At 29.7% G+C, this 17,338-nt stretch overlaps 1 protein-coding gene across 1 annotated transcript in view; it reads right to left on the reverse strand.

Annotated features, from left to right (window-relative positions):
* The window catches only part of TECRL (trans-2,3-enoyl-CoA reductase like), a 93,866-nt gene that overhangs the window by 13,598 nt on the left and 62,930 nt on the right, over positions 1-17,338 (reverse strand). The window contains exons 6-8 of the mRNA XM_067736159.1: positions 15,679-15,784; positions 14,350-14,422; positions 8,512-8,555 (exon numbers count right to left, since the gene is read on the reverse strand). Of these exons, the coding sequence (XP_067592260.1) occupies positions 8,512-8,555; positions 14,350-14,422; positions 15,679-15,784 (223 nt within the window). The remainder of the gene's footprint in view (positions 1-8,511; positions 8,556-14,349; positions 14,423-15,678; positions 15,785-17,338) is intronic.

Below are 17,338 nucleotides of genomic sequence, written 5' to 3' on the forward strand. Positions count from 1 at the left end.
GACTCAGTCATAGCATGTTGGCATTGTAGCAAAGATGCCAGTGGCCAATGACCAAAACAAAAGTTCCAGGGAGACCAGCTTGAAGGGAGATGTATATCTTGCTCTTCCTAACAAGTTTCATCATGTTAAGCATTCTCTGCTTTAAATAGTGAAAGTGATGTGTCTTAGAAAAACAAACAACAGCAGACAAATGCCCTAATATAGAATTTGTAGCCATCAATCAAGTAGTCAGGCTGTCATATTATCAAACTAAAATACTTTTAGTTTCCACAGCAAAAACAAGTAACCTTTATTCTGTGATCTCATAATATTTTTAGAGGATGACCATAATCTATCTTTTTTCTGCATATGTTATCCCTACATTTTTATATGCATTATTATTAATTATTGGCAGTTCTAATATCTTATAACTTTATCATTTAAGCAATGTGATAATCATTTTACTAATTTATATGAAACAGAATCTGCTAAAATATTTCTAACACTCTTAAGCTTGAGTTTCGGCTATTTTTTCTCTATAATAATGATAATAACAATAATTATAATTTTGTTATATTTATTTTACCTTAATAAACATTTCAAAAATAAGGAAAATCTAGGCTAAATATATAATTACAAAAAGTTTCACCTGTAAAATACATCAACTCCTCTGATCTTGGGAAGTTAGTTTCTCTTTTTTTTTCTTTTTGGAGAGTTAGTTTCTACTTTAAGGGATAAGGTATATCACATACACTGAAATACTGTTTGATACTATAAGCCAATATACTGTCTCAGCATTCATTAAGTCATAACTTATGATAATTTATATTACTATGATCATAAAATTATAGAACTTTATTCTAATTCCTAATCTCTACTCTTTAATTATGAAACCCACTTATATGTGATTCCATTTGTTTATTCCATTTTTTAAAAAGGATAATATACATGTGTTTCAGAAGAAATATATTCAATATATTAATTATTGGTTTAACAGAAAGTGTATGAATACCAACCTATGATTTTTTTTCATTAAGACAATTTTTTTAGAGCAGTGTGAAGTACACAGCAAAATTGAGGAGAAGTTACAGAGATTTACAGACTCCCTGCCAATACATGCATAACCTCCTTCATTATCAACACCCACCATCAGACTGGTACATTTGTTACATTTGATGAACCTACATGGACACATCATTATCAACCGATGTGCACAGTTTACATTACAGTTTGCTTGGTGTTATACATTCTATGTTTGGACAAATGTGTGACATTTATCTATCATTATGGTATCATACAGAGTATTGTCACTGCCCTAAAAATCCTCTGTACTCCTCCTGTTCATCCTTCTCCCCCAACTTTTGGAAACCACTGACTTTTTTTTTTTACTGTTACCAGAGCTTTGGCTATTCCAGAATATCATAGAGTTGGAATCATACAGTATATAAGCTTTTTAGATTGGTTTAAATATACATTTAAGGTTCCTCCATATTTTTTTCATGGATTGATAGCTCTTTTTTTTTTTTAAACACTGAATACTATCCCATTGTCTGGATATACCACAATTTATCCATTCACCTACTGAAGGATATCTTTACTGCTTCCAAATTTTTCCAATTATGAATAAAGCTGCTGTAAACATCCCTGTGCAAGGCTTTGTATAGACATATGTTTTCAACTCCTCTGGGTAATACTAAGGAGCATGATTGCTGGATCACATGGTAAGAGTAAGTTTAGTTTTGTAAGAAATGTCAGTCTTTTTAAAATGGCAGTGCCATTTTCATCAGCGGTGAATGATAGTTCTCATTGTTCCACATCCTCACCAGCATTTGGTGTTACCAGTGTTTTGGATTTTGGCTATTCTATAGGTGTATAGTGGTATCATGTTGTCTTAATTTGCATTTCCCTGATGACAGATGATGTGGAGCATCTTTTCATATGCTTATTTGCCATCTGTATATCTTCTTTTGTGAAATATTGGTTAAGGTCTTGGTTAATCTTTTAATCAAGTTGTTTGTCTTACTGTTGAGTTTTAAGAGTTTTTTTTTTATATTTTGGATAACAGTATTTCATCAGATGTGTCATTTGCAAATTATTTTCTCAGTCTATGCTTGTCTTCTCATTCTCTTGACATTGTCTTTGCATAGCAGTGTTACATTTTAATAAATTAGCTTACCACTTATTGCTTTCATGGATTGTGTTTTGGTGTTGTATCTAAAAAGTCATTGCTATACCTAAAGTCATCTAGGTTTTCTCCTATGTTATCTTCTAAGGATGTTATAGTTTTGTGTTTCACATTTAGGTCTGTGATTCATTTTGAGTCAATTTTTGTGTTGAGTATAAGTTCTAGGCCTAGATTTTTTTTTTTTGGCATGTGAATGTCTAGTCATTTCAGCACCACTTATGACTGTCTTTGCTCCATCGTATTTTCTTTGCTTTAACCAATATACTTTTGAAAATGAAAAACTGAAAGATTTTTTAAAAAATTTCAGACATCATATTTATATTATTGTATGATATGAATGATAAATTTTACTAGTTCTTTTAGTAATTTATTTTTTGCATGAGACTAATAGTTTATTGCCTAAACTTTGCTATAGGAGAGGATATTTTCACTCATAAATTGTAACCCGAAGTCTGATTTTGGAATTGATTTAATGTTTAAAAATATTTTATTTCTCTGATCCATCTCATTACCACAATTTTGGGGATATCTGAATTGTTTTAATCCATAGAGCTTTCATGAAATATTGTATAACAAAAGAGTGTGCACATATAGCATAACAATATAGTATAAGAATAGCACAATAGAGTAGAATTTTTTAAATGAATATTATTTTTTTAAATAAATATATACTATGTAGTTAATTATTGTTAAAACACTTGTCATTATTTTGGGGATTCTTTTACATTAGCTTTGATATTATATATTTATATATAATTTATAATTATATATTTTGATAATTATATATCAAGATGATAATTTTTATGGTTATAGTAACTGCTGATTTTATTTTAAATCACTACTGTTATTAGGAGTAAGTCAGTTTTAGCTGAAAAACAACAATAATTATAACAAATTATAATGAAATAGCAAAATATAATATGTATTAATTTTATATCATTAATTTCTTAAAACTAGTTTTCTAAATAAGTTATTTAAGAAGTGAGCTCAAATTTAGGTATAAATGTTGATTCCTATTTATGTTATTATTTATGTCAGATATTTCAGGGGCTTTGAGAAGAAGTGAAAATGATGAGAAAACAGAGTCCTAGATTTTAAGTCTGCAGTAAGGAGTAAATGTAGATCATTTTATTCGTATCTCTCAAGAGTTGGCAGAGGATCAGAAAAAAATTGTCATGACCAAATCTGAGCAAATTGCTGAAAATATTTAACTGTGGTACATCTTTTTTTCCCCTCATTCATCTCATCCACAAATACTAAATACTCACAAGCACTTCACTAGCCTTTCTGTGGTTTCCACAGCAGGAACCCACTCTCCTCCACCCTTATTAAAAGCTATGATATATCATTCCCAGAATCCTCTCCCCTAATCAAAAATCATTGTACTATGTACAATGTCCTTTTCAGCTAAATGCTACAAGAGCAGGTGTGGCTTCTTGATAAGAGCCTAATTTATTATTTCTCTAAGAGTATTTGCATTTTAATAATGAGAAAACAAACTCAACCTAAATGAGTGAATAACTAATTGTGAGAATGAGGACACAGAGGTAAAACCACGGAGAAAAATTAATGTCACCACTTTTCAAACCATGTCTTATGCATTATTATCTATTCCTCCCATTTTGTACATTATTGAAGAGAGTAAGAAAAGCAAGAAAAAAAAAATATTTTCTGATGTAATGCTCAATGTACAAAGAATTGACAATCAGTTGCTTCTGGAGAGCAAAAATAAAGTTGAAAGAAAGAATGGATAAAGGAAACAAGATTATTATTTATGTAAAATATATATTGTTTTGCAATGGTAATTTTGGTGTTTTGTGGGTGAAGTTGGGTTCAGAGGATAATTAGGGGAATCATAGAAATATGAAGAGCCTGGATTATAGTGTGTCTCAACAATATTTGCAGCAGAAAAATCAAAATTACATCTAAAAGTTTTGTAGAGAGATATTCTAAAGTGCTTACAGAGTTGCATATAATTGATTTTCCATATTTGATTTTTTCCTTGTAGATTTTGTGATACCAGAATATATTCAAGGGAAATAAATTGTGTTGCAAGTCAAAAAGAATTTATGCAAAAAGAAGGGTGATAAAATACTTCTTAGAACATAGTTTAAACATGTTTAAACATGACATAGTTTAAACATGTCAAAACTCAGCAAAATCAGATTTTCCACAAAGAATCATTACCTAATTTTGGAATATATTATGTACACATTGTGAAGTGTCTTGTTTTGCTTGACATATTTTGTTTAGTGTATTAGGGAACTCAGAATATTAGTAGAAAGAAAATGGAGGGAGTAGAAGAAAAAGTTATAATTGTTAATGGTTAGTCTGCAAAAGGGATGATTCATCCATTAATAATTAAGAATTAACTGTAATCATATTCAGCACAGTTCTAACATATTATCTTCTTACCAAGTGGTAATCTGGCTCTACATAACTACAGAAGGTAAACCAACTTTAATGAATAATACTTTTCTTCTTCTGTGTTGAAAGAGTGTATAGATCAATAAATGAAGAACATGAAGTTTTGCAAACATAACATTTTATTAGCAAAAACATTAGCACTTGCAAATAGGATACATTTTCTGGTTGAATTTTATATTATACAAGATTGACCCATGAATTTCCCCTTTGTTTCTTCTATATAATTGATTCTACTATATACTGGTAATTTTAATATAAAATAATTTAAAATAGATTAGACTTAAAAACAGTTTGCTTATTTTTTCTAAACTGTTTGCACATATGTATTTGTGATAAACCTGAAACTCACACATATGTTTTCAGTTATTATGAATGAAAAATTTAACCTTGAACTATAGGGTGTTATGCTCATAAGAATATGGTAGGAATCTTCAATTTAGGTGATTATATACAAGCTCAGTAAACTCACTAGTTGTTATATTCTGTATTAGAATCAATTTCCTAAAATGTATATCTTACTATCATATTTTATTAGTAAAAGTTCAATGTGTCTTGCCTACATTAAGAAGTTCCAGGATTAGCAGGCCTTTTAATTATATTTACTTATTTTTATTCTTTTCCATTATAGTTTATTACAAGATATTGAACATATTTCCCCATGCTATACATTAGGGCCTTGTAGTTTATCTATTTTGTACACAGTAGCTTGCATCTGCCAATCCCAAGCTCCTAATTTATCCCTTCCCCCACCCCACTCTCCCCTTTTGTAACCATAAGTTTGTTTTCTAGGTCTGTGAGTCTGTTTCCGTTTTGTATCATATTTTAGATTCCACATAAAAGTGATATCATATGATATTTGTCTTTCTCTGTTTAACTTACTTCACTTAGTATGATAATCTCTAGGTCCATCCATGTTGCTGCAAATGGCACTATTTTATTTTTAATGACTGAGTGATATTCCATTTTATATACCACATCTTTGTTATCCATTCATCTGTCAATAGACACTTAGGTTGCTTCCATGTCTTAGCTATTGTAAATATGCCACTGTAAACATTGGGTGCATGTATCTTTTCGAATTAGAGTTTTCTCCAGATACATGCCCAGGAGTGGCATTGTTGGATCATATGGTACCTCTATTTTTAGTTTTTTAAGGAACCTCCATACTGTTTTCCCTAGTGGCTGCACTAATTTACATTCCTACCAACAGTGTAGGAGGATTCCCTTTTCTCCACACCCTCTCCAACATTTGTTATTTGTAGACTTTTGAATGATTGTCATTCTGAATGGTGTGAAGTGATACATAATTGTAGTTTTCATTTGTGTTTCTTTAATAATTAGCAATGTTGAGCATCTTTTCATGTGTTTTTTGGCCATCCGTATGTCTTCTTTGGAGAAATGTCTATTTAGGTCTTCTGCCCATTTTTTGATTGGGTTGTTTTTTGATTTTGTTGTCGTTGTTGTTATTGAGTTGTATGAGCTGTTTGTATATCTTGGAAATTAAGCCCTTGTCTGTTGCATTGTTTGCAAATATTTTCTCCCAGTACATAGGTTGTCTTTTCATTTGTTTATAGTTTCCTTCACTGTGCAAAAACCTATAAGTTTGATTAGGTCCTATTTGTTCATTCTTGCTTTTATTTATACTGCCTTTGGAGACTGACCTAAGAAAACTTTGCTACGAATTATGTCAGAGAATCTTTTGCCTATGTTCTCTTCTAGGAGTCTTATGGTGTCATGTTTTATATTTAAGTCTTAAAGCCATTTTGAGTTTATTTTTTGTGTGTGGTGTGAGGGAGTGTTCTAACTACAATGATTTACATGACACTGTCTAGCTTTCTCAACACCAGTTGCCAAAGAGACTTTCTTTTCTCTATTATACATTCTTGCCTCCTTTGTCGAAGATTAATTGACTGTAGGTGTGGGAGCTTATTTCTGGGTTCTCTGTTCTGTTCCATTGATCTATATGTCTGTTTTTGTGCCAGTACCATGCTGTTTTGATTACTGTAGCTTTGTAGTCTTGTCTGAAGTCTGGGAGGGTTATGCTAGAAGGCCTTTTAAATTTGTCATCACAATTTACAATTTTAACAGAGTCACAGTGGAACTTATGTTGCTTTGAAATGTGGAATTAAAGTTCTTACATTTACCTAGTATGTCTGTATTGGACATAGTCTATGCTACTATTACTTGGTATTTGTGTAGTTTGGTGCCTTGGCTCCTATAAGACAGCAACTGTGATAAAGTTTTCCTATTTGCCTAATTCTTCTTGTTATTATTTAATAAATGTTTTCCAGTGGATAATGTATAAAATAGCACTGACTAATAAAGGCATGTATGAGAAGGAAGAACTAGTATATTAATAAAAAGGGCATATTTTTAAAAAATCTTTAGGGGAAAATGTACATAGCAAACTATTAGAATTTTGATTATTTCCAATTATGTATCTTTTCACTTTTTAAGAAAAATATTATAACTATTATGACATATAGTGTTTTAAAAAGTTAAAATTTTTCTTTCACACCAGAGCCATGGATTTATAACCATATCACATTTGAGAAAAGGGAAGAAATCAAAAATATTATATAAAATGGGAGCTGTGTAAATATTTACAATGAAATAAATGACAGTAAATGAGTTGCAAAAAAAAGTAGGAGATATCTTAAGGAGGAAAAATAAAACAATCAGATATTAATCTAAATACATATCTGAATAAATAGCAAGTGTGTGGTTATTATTTTGTTCACTCATCAATTTATTCTTCCATTTGCTCACATTTACTGAGTAGTTAATACACAGAGAACATTAGACTTGGTTCAACATAGGTTAACAATGAAGGCATCAAAATAAATGAATTGCAAGATTGCTGACTATAAACAATATGCACACATGGAAAAGTAAAAGGCAGTGATATATTTACAAACTATTTGCTTTAAAATTCTAAATAAAATAATTTGTAATTTATTCAAGCAAGTGGTGAGTACACTTGTACAATACTAGGTGCTAAAAAGATAAAAGCATAACCTGCCCCTCTCAGAGCCAACACAGTAGTGGATGTTATTAACTAAATTATTAATTCTATACACATATATATCTATGTGTATTTACACACACATACACATAGAGGTTCATATGAGAGCTTTTTACAAAGTGTAGTGTATAATCTGTTCCTTGTATGAAATGGTGGGGTATAAGTTGTTCAGTACAAACTTCACAAAGGATCTTGTCATGTACGTGAGTCATGGGTGTTTATTAATGTATCAGGGACAGGAATAATGAAAGTTAATCTATCAAGGGCAAGAATGAGGGAAAACATGACTAAAGAATGAAATCATGGAGTTATATGGCATGTGGAGCTAAATATATATCTAATAAAATAATGCATTTCAGAAATAATAAAGAATATTTTGTAGTCAGATTGATTTGTATCAGATTCAGACAATGCATATGTGAAGTTAAATAGAATGATCTAAAGAACTGGACTGAGGACAATTAGTATAGAGCCCTGTTTCATTCACAAAAGTAGACTTTGTTTTCATTCAGAATTACTTAATAATTACGCCAGAGTTTTCTGCATAATCATCAGGTAGACTTGTAAAACTTTCTGCTTTTAGCAGTTTGTAAGTTGGTAAATGTGCAGACAATTGGAAGAATTACTGAGTTTAATTTTTCCCCCAAATTTTACTATATTTCAAATAATTCTAATCATCCTTTATAGATGAGTAGAACATTTTGATGAAAAGATTTAGAGAGCTAATGACTTGATTATGGGAAGTTATTTGATTTATTTAATTTAATGCCATTATGCATATAATATAAAAATAAATCATATTTTCTACATGACAAATCCTTAAATGCAATCTATTTGAATGCTTAATAATGTCACAACTAGAGCATGAATAGCAAATTATATAAATAATACATACCAGAAAATTGATAGTAGATACTGTGACTTGCCTGTTTCCAAATGCTAGAAAGCAGAAGAAGATGTTATGTAAACACTCATTTTTTGGATTGGCAAACTATAGATATAATTCAGGAAAGGTTTATTGGATATCACTACCCTCTAATAAACAGTACTATGTGATATGTGATATGTACTATCTGACCTTTTGGAATGACACTTTTGCAATCTAAAGAGATGACAATATTTTGCTTTCTATGTATACTTATCTTCTAGTGACCTAATGATATTTAGAATATAAATGGAGTCTATTTATAATTTTTATTATTAAACTATTTGAAAACAGATTTAATATACCTTGTTTGTCATTTTAAAAGCATATTAGTATGACCTAGTGTGTAATTGCACTCAATAATATCTCTTCTTTTTAAATGTTCAACAATAAAAAGAAAAATGCTAATAATAGTAATTTTTATTTTTGCATTGATGTTTTGCAACAGGCAATATTTTAAGTGTTTTATATATTTTCACCATAAAAACAAACACATGAAGCAAATATTATTGTTCTCACCTTACAGTAAAAAATTATACTTTATATAACTTGCCAAATCATATAAAGAGTAATGAACAAAATGGAATTTGAAACAGAGTTCTAAATTCACCTTGTTTATAGAGGAGAATTTGGAATATACAAAAATAATGAAAAATAAAATTATCTAATAAGCTCATTATCTGTATTAACAGTTGCATTTCTTCTAGTTTTATGTAAATTGCATTTATTTATATAAACACATCTACAAATAAAAATTAATGTAAATACTCATTTTGAATCGGGTTTTTTACATAAGAATATATTTAAAGACTTTTACGATATTATTAAATATTCGTGGTCAAAGGTATGATAGAAACTACATCACAATGTATAATGTGGCTAGTCTTAAAACATTAAATATTATCCAATTGCTGCATAATTAGAATTACTTTAATTTTATAAATAATAGTACTGTTTCAAACATCTTTCCATATAAATCTTTTATTTAAGTTCTATTTCCATGGGCTAGAAACTTAAGAGGGTAATATAGTTAAATTTTATATAAGTATTTATGCATGGATATATGTAAAACATGTACATGTATTGGATTTTTTTTTAATAAAGTACATATATATTATTATAAAATAAAATATATTAATGGAGACATTTTTGAAAGACATAAAAGTGTAAAGGGAAAATAAAATTCATCCATGGAAAACCAGTTAATATTCAGATTTTTCCCTTTGGAAATATACATATTTGTTATATACTTTTACCATATTTGATAGAATTATTTTTTAATCACTTAGTCCCTTAATATTATGTTATACACATTTTGCCATATAATTAAATATTTTTCTCTAGCTAAATCATAATAATTAGTTGGTATTCATCCCTATAGAGCATAATTTTTAAAAATTTGTATCTACTACTAGACTAAACTTCACTAATTCAACACTAGTTTTTAGTAATTTATATGGCAGGCTGTGTGACTGTGGATAAATTAATTATAAATAAACACAAATGCAGCCCTTATCTTAATAGAAATTATTTTCTGACAAGGAAACAAATACTCATCACACGCTAACAAATGAAAGCATGCAACTTTAATGTGTTACTGAGAAGGATCTATGCAATATTTAATATAAGAGCTAAAAAGAAAGATTTGTTGTAATCAGGGAGATCAGGGAGAACTTTGAGTACATGACTGAACTTTTATCTAAAAAAATGAATAGATATTAACACAGGGATGAGAGGGTTCAGAATATTTCATCAAGACTGTGAAGATATGCCTTGTTTCAATTTTTTCATGAGAAAAAATAATGATGTGGTATAAAGGTACTGGGCCAAACAGTGTAATTTTAAAGTATTTTTATATTTATTTCCAAAAAAAGTTACAGATAATATAATTTGAAATAAACTTTCTAGAAAAAATGTTAGATACCATTAAAACCTTATATAATGTTTTTATAATTTGTATAATATTTCACATTTAGATAGGCAAAAATATAGGTCATTTTTCCTTGACTGTTTTTGATACTAAATATTTTTGTATTAAACTTCCTGAACATATTCATTCCAGTTTATGGTTAATGGAATATTCCTGCCATTGGGCAGTCCAATTATGATAATATATTTTTCTTATTTATTTTAAATATTGTTCAAGTATGTAAAGTGACCTCTCTAATGGTATATGCGTTGGAAATACATACCAATATGTTGTTTTTCATTTAAGTACTTTGTGTGTGTAAATGTGCAAATGCTATTTATTTTGTGCAGTCAGATCTGTTGAGAATAGGGCTATAAAAAATGTGAAACTGTTAGTGTAGAGAATACAGAAAGAGGTGAAAAACAAACCCAATTGATGTAAGGGGCAAAGCACAATGTAAATTATGACAACATAAAAATAACGGAAAATTAATTATCATATCTGTAGTAAGGACAAAATATCCTGAATTAAACACTTGAGTATGTAAGTCAAAAGAACATATACAAAGTGAAAGCACAGAAAAATATGATGAAAAAATTAAACACGCATAAAAAATACAACCACTGTTTCTTCTAATTGTGAGGATGAAATGAAGGAAGATTACATTGTAAGCATTCAGGTTTTAAAGAAAATTTTCAAGGGAAATAATTTAAAAATTGGCTCAACTATTCTACAACTCTTAAGTACCTGAACTTAATGCAGCATATAATTTGAGTACAGTGTTTTAATATAAAGGAATTTTTAACTTGTTTAATTAGTATGTTTGTTTCATTTTCCTTAAATATGATTATTTAATAAGATTATAACTACTTGGCTAAAAAAGCTCTGATATGTACTGGTTACTCTTTTGTCACTTTGTCATTGTCTTTTCTGTAATGTATTTTTACTTTTAAATTCAATAGTTATTTAGGAATAGGTTTTTAAGTATCTAGTTTTAAAATTTTTATTTAAAATTTTTTTATACTTATCTATGTTTTCAGGTTTAGTTCATCTCATCTAAAGATAATGTAGTTTGTACCGTTTTTTTCTTTTTTTTGGATTCCACATATAAGCCTATTTACAAAACAGAAATAGAGTCACAGATGTAGAAAACATACTTATGGTTACCTAGGGGGAATGTGGGGAGGGATAAATTGGAAAATTGGGATTGACATATATACACTACTATATATAAAATACATAACTAATAAGAACATACTGTATAGCACAGAGAATTCTACTCAATACTCTAATGACCTATAAGGGAATAGAGTCTAAAAAAGTGTGGATACAGGTATATGTATAACTGATTCACTTTGCTGCACAGCAGAAACTAACACAACATTGTAAATCAACTATACTTCAATAAAATTAATTAAAAAATAAAGATAGTGTAGTTTGTACTAGTTCTACTTTGAAGGAACAGCATTGGATTTTTACAATCTAATATATAATCAAAAATTTTACTCTATAAATTCTAATCAAAGAGTTATAAAAGGGGAAGAACAATCTTTAAAAATCTTAGGCAGAGATAATGAATGCAAGGATCGAACTTTTTGTAGCATTTATGCAGAAAAGTGAAATTCTAAGGAAAAAATAAAACCTAACAAATGTCATAATCACATGACAACTTAGATCCCATTATTTGCCTGCAATGTGGGCTAATTATCCTAGGCCCCTCACCACTATTGCTATAGACTGAATGGTGCCTCTCAACATTTAGATGTTGAAACCACAATCTTCAATATAATGGTGTTTAGAGATGGACCTTTGGGAAGTAATTAAGTTTAGATGAGGTCATGAGGTTAGGGCCCTTTTGATGGGAATTAGTGTCCTTAATAGAAGAGATGCCAGAGAGCTTGCTTTCTCTCTCTCCACCACGTGAGCACACAGTGAGAAGGGAGCAATCTGCAAGTCAGGAAGAGAGTCCCCACCAGGGAACCCAATCTGCCAGCACCTTGATCTTGGACTTCCCAGACTCCACAATTGTTCCAGTTATTTGCTGGTTGTGAGTGAACTGAATAAGAGATGTGCAGTTATCAACCACCATCAGATGTCACTGACCATGATGTGCATCCATTATTTATAGAGTGATATGTGGACTAAAGAGCTAGCTGCAATTGTGAAATTACAATTAGGGTATGTGGTAACTGAATTTGAAGCATGGTTTTAGGGGCTGGTATTATTTAAATAAACCATAAAAACTGAAATCCATGCATATCAGAGCCATGCAAAGCATGCAGTGCATGTATATGATATTCACCCTCCAATTGGAATAGGTATTGTAATGCTCTATATATTTTCACATTATTTGAGTCCTACTTACATCATATTCATTTAAGAGTCTTAAGCACAGTAAAATTAAACTTTCAGAGCCTTATTTTCCTAATATATAATGGGGAATATTAACACCTACATAATAATATTGTTTCTAATTACAAAAGAAATAGCAATTTTACAGTTCTTGACAAACAATAAGTGTTCCATAAATATTTTGCATATATGACACAGTTAACCTCTATTATTTTGTATCAGATATATGAATGTAGCATTTTTCAGAGGCTCCTCTTTTTAAACATACTATGGATAAAAAATATCTTTTAAAAAATTTTTCTGTTCATGTTCTAAACTTAGAAGGTACATCTTCTGTTAAAATATTTTTAAAAATCAGCTAGAGTTTTGTGAGATCAGGGAATTTTCTCCTTCAATATTCATAGTTAATTTGTTAGTATTTAGAAGAGTTAAAGTTCTGAACATTGCAATCATTTACTGTGATTGCTGAACTAGATTTGCTGATTTTGGCAAAAACCCTGAATAATGTAATTCTCTGTGTCAGTGCTTCAAGAAAAGATATTAATTTATTTTAATGTCTTTAAGATTTATGTTATTTTATAAAATCTAAAATAAAGCTTGAATACATCATTTATATCCATTTATTTTCAAACTTTATAAACTAGAAATAGACCACAAAAAATAACTCTCAGGGGCTTCCCTGGTGGCGCAGTGGTTGAGCGTCCGCCTGCCAATGCAGGGGACACGGGTTCGTGCCCCAGTCCGGGAAGATCCCACATGTTGCGGAGCGGCTAGGCCCTTGGGCCATGGCCTCTGGACCTGCGTGTCCGGAGCCTGTGCTCTGCAACGGGAGAGGCCACAACAGTGAGAGGCCCGCGTACCGCAAAAAAACAAAAAACAAAAAACTCTCAGTTAAATATGAAATGTCAACACATAACAATAGGGCTCTGCTGTGTGTGCCTTGTGAGCTACAGTAAAAGCTGAGAAGAGAAAGGTCCACAGAAGATAAAAGAAATGTAATTCTTTGATCAGGACAGGTATGTTTCCCCCAAGATAAGGAGCTGAGGATTTAGATTTGGTTCCAGTGTGCAGTTCACTAAATTGCTTCATCTGAGTCAAGGGACAAGACATTTAATAAAGTTATAAATAGAGAACAATATGTCACAGGAAAAAAAAGCCTCTATTTTTTTCTTTTGAAGTTATATTTAAAATAATAATTTATTTATTTTAAAAATCCTGATGGTTGTACATGATTATGTGATTATATGGCATGTTTCTTTTTCATCTTTACTCTTTCATTTTACTGTCTGTCATTTTCAAGGTTTATAATCAACTTACATTTTTTGCTAGAGTTTCTATGGAAAGAAAATAAATCAAACTATGTCAGTCAAATTTGGTCTTTTAAGCCTACATAAAAATTTAATGGAGTATTATGAAAGCAATTTAAAATTGACATTATTTTCTTATTCCTCTATATGTGCCATGTCGTTCATTATCTCTATGTAGTTTAGAACAGAGTTTTGATGTTGGCAATTTAGTATGGGTATAGAAGAATAAATTCTACATACATGGTGGTGTATACCGTGGGTGATTAATGTAGTAGGCAATCCAAGAAGTGAATCCCCAATAAAAGGCACAACTCTACAAATAAAACACAATAAAAGTTAGGGAATATATATATATATATATATAATATATATATCACATCATTTGAAGTCACCCCATACATTTATATGCCACACTGCAGCATTTTGGTATAAAAAATGTTATAAATTTTCTAAGCTAGTTAAATGGAATGCTTCTTCATTCAGTAAAGTAGCATTTTAAAAGTACCTATTTGATATCACTAAGAAAATGCATTTCTTTGCTCAACACTTGTTAATATAAATGAGGATTTAGAGAAATGTAACAATATATTTTATGAAGATTTTTCAAGAATAGCTTTTGTCTATCAAGTAGTATATAGGAGTGAAGTAATAAAAATAATAAACAGCTATTTTCCAACAGTAAATGAGTAAAAGAATGAATTATTTAATCATTAGTAATAATGTTTCTTGATTGATTATAGAGGGAAATGGCCTCATTTTAGGTGTACTAGGCTATGTTGCTGATCTTACATGACGAATTTTAATAACTTCTCTCAAAAGAGAAGCTAGTCTAAATGATTTTTTGAGGTTTGTAAAAGTTCTAGAGTTTACTGTTTCATTATAATGACAACAATAGAATGTCTGCTTGTTGAAATTCTAAGAAAACAGATATTTGCTAAAACTCAGGAATATTTTAGTAAAGAAATAATTCATTCTGAAACTAAATTTTAAATTGGAAAAAAATTAAAATAAATTTTACTTTGAATTGGAAAACTGAATTACACCATGTTATCTAATGTACATTTCCATTTCAATGTTCCAGAACATTTCCCGTTTTCTTGATAGTTAATTGATGATTAATAACATTTGTATTTACCATTTTGGGGAAGAGCAAAGATATTGTCATTACACTGACACCAATCACAATTATAGGGTGTAGCATCATCATTTTAATCACACAAATGTATATTTATAAGAGGGTTTATATATGAGATTCTTCCTCTTCAAGTGGCACTTAATCTGAATTCAGTGCTAAGTATTTCCAAAATTAAAGGTGCCTAAAAGTATGTAACTTGTAACGTAAGGTCATGCCAAATATTTTATGTAATGTTATTGGTTGAGGGCAGTTCCAATGAACTAGATCGCTCAGGAAATGACATTTCAGGAGCGGAATGTTTAAGATATGCTGATAAAGCTGAATAGAAAAATCTAAGCTTGAGAGAAATAAACATGATTTAATGATGATGTAGATGATCCAATACATAAAATTTCTCAATAACAATTAAAATTACAAAACGTATCAGTTCCCACCTTTATCAAATTTTTCAAAGGTGTATGTCCTGCGGAAACCTTGTGAACAAATAAGGTTTCCAAAAGGTATCGGATATAGTGTATACAATGACAGAAGCAGGCCAAGCTAGAAAGAAAATAAAACACAAACACATTAAATTTCCTTCCAAAAAATCTGGGTCACCTTATATATAAGATGTTTTAATTTTTTTTTTTTTTTTTAGTTTACTACAACTTTCTTTTTCTTTTTTTCTTTTATTATTTTTTTATGTGGACCATTTTTAAAGTCTTTATTGACTTTGTTACAATATTGTTTCTGCTTTATGTTTTGGTTTTTTGGCCTCGAGGCATGTGGGAATCTCAGCTCCCTGGCCAGGGATTGAACCCACATCCCTTACATTGGAAGGCAAAGTCTTAACCATTGGACCACCAGGGAAGTCCCTTTTTCTTATTTTTGAAGTTACATCTTTTTTAAAATTAATTTTTACTGGAGTATAGTTGATTTACAATGTTGTGTTAGTTTCTGCTGTATAGCGAAGTGAATCAGTTATACATATACATATATTCACTGTTTTTTAGATTCCTTTCCCATATAGATCATTACAGAGTATTGAATAGAGTTCCCTGTGCTATACAGTAGGTTCTTATTAGTTATCTATTTTATACATAGTAGTGTGTATATGTCAATGCCAATCTTTCAATTTATCCTTCCCCCACTTTTCCCCCTTGGTAATCGTAAGTTTGTTTTCTCATCTGTGACTTTATTTCTGTTTTGTAAATAGGTTCATTTGTATGCTACAACTTTCTATTTATCAGGAAATATTGTTTCTGGTAACCAAAACACAAGTTTTTTTGATATTTTTATTTTCTAGAAAATTTCTAAATTTATTTAATAATAAAAGTACTGTAACAACAGTTTCTATAAATTTACTTCTGATGACTCTCAAAATATTTCATAACAACAGTCATTAACTGTATGTTTACATCTGCCCAAGGAATATATATATAAATATAATAATTGTAAATATGCTCATTTCAAAATGCCTTAAGACTGAAGCAGAAAATTTACAACTTTAAAAGTATTCAAAACATACTTACAATGCATTTGACATTTTATAATATCCAAAATACTTTTTTCATTGTCTGATTGTCCTTTAGCAAGTACCATAGACTGAAAAAGTTGGAATTTCCTTTCCTATGGAGTCAATGCAGCTTTTGTTTTGTTTAGTTTGTTTTATGTTTGGTCTTTGACTGCCTAACATATTGCAGTATTTTGTGTTGCTTTGTTTTTGTTGCTATTCTAACATATCACCTCTTCTTGTCATTTATATAACTAATATTTAAAAAGTAAATGTCAAATATGATTTATAGAAGCATGTTTTCTTGTTTATATTTAAAATATTTTCTATTAAAATATGCATCTATTTTATTATAAATAAACCTGTAAAACTTCAAAAACTATAATTGTTTTTCAAGAAAATCAATAAGGATCAAAGATCATATACTTAAATGTATAAAGGTTAAGCATAAAAATAAGCATTTCATTTACAATATGTAAAATCAAACATTGAGTCTACACTGTAAGTTTATATTAAACACAATGAATTAATGATTTCTGGTATTAATAAGAATGACTTTAGGGAAAACAAATAATTAATCAAACAAAAACAAACCAACCTGG

This window comes from Pseudorca crassidens, chromosome 4 (assembly GCF_039906515.1).
Source record: "Pseudorca crassidens isolate mPseCra1 chromosome 4, mPseCra1.hap1, whole genome shotgun sequence".
Classification (NCBI taxonomy): domain Eukaryota; kingdom Metazoa; phylum Chordata; class Mammalia; order Artiodactyla; family Delphinidae; genus Pseudorca; species Pseudorca crassidens.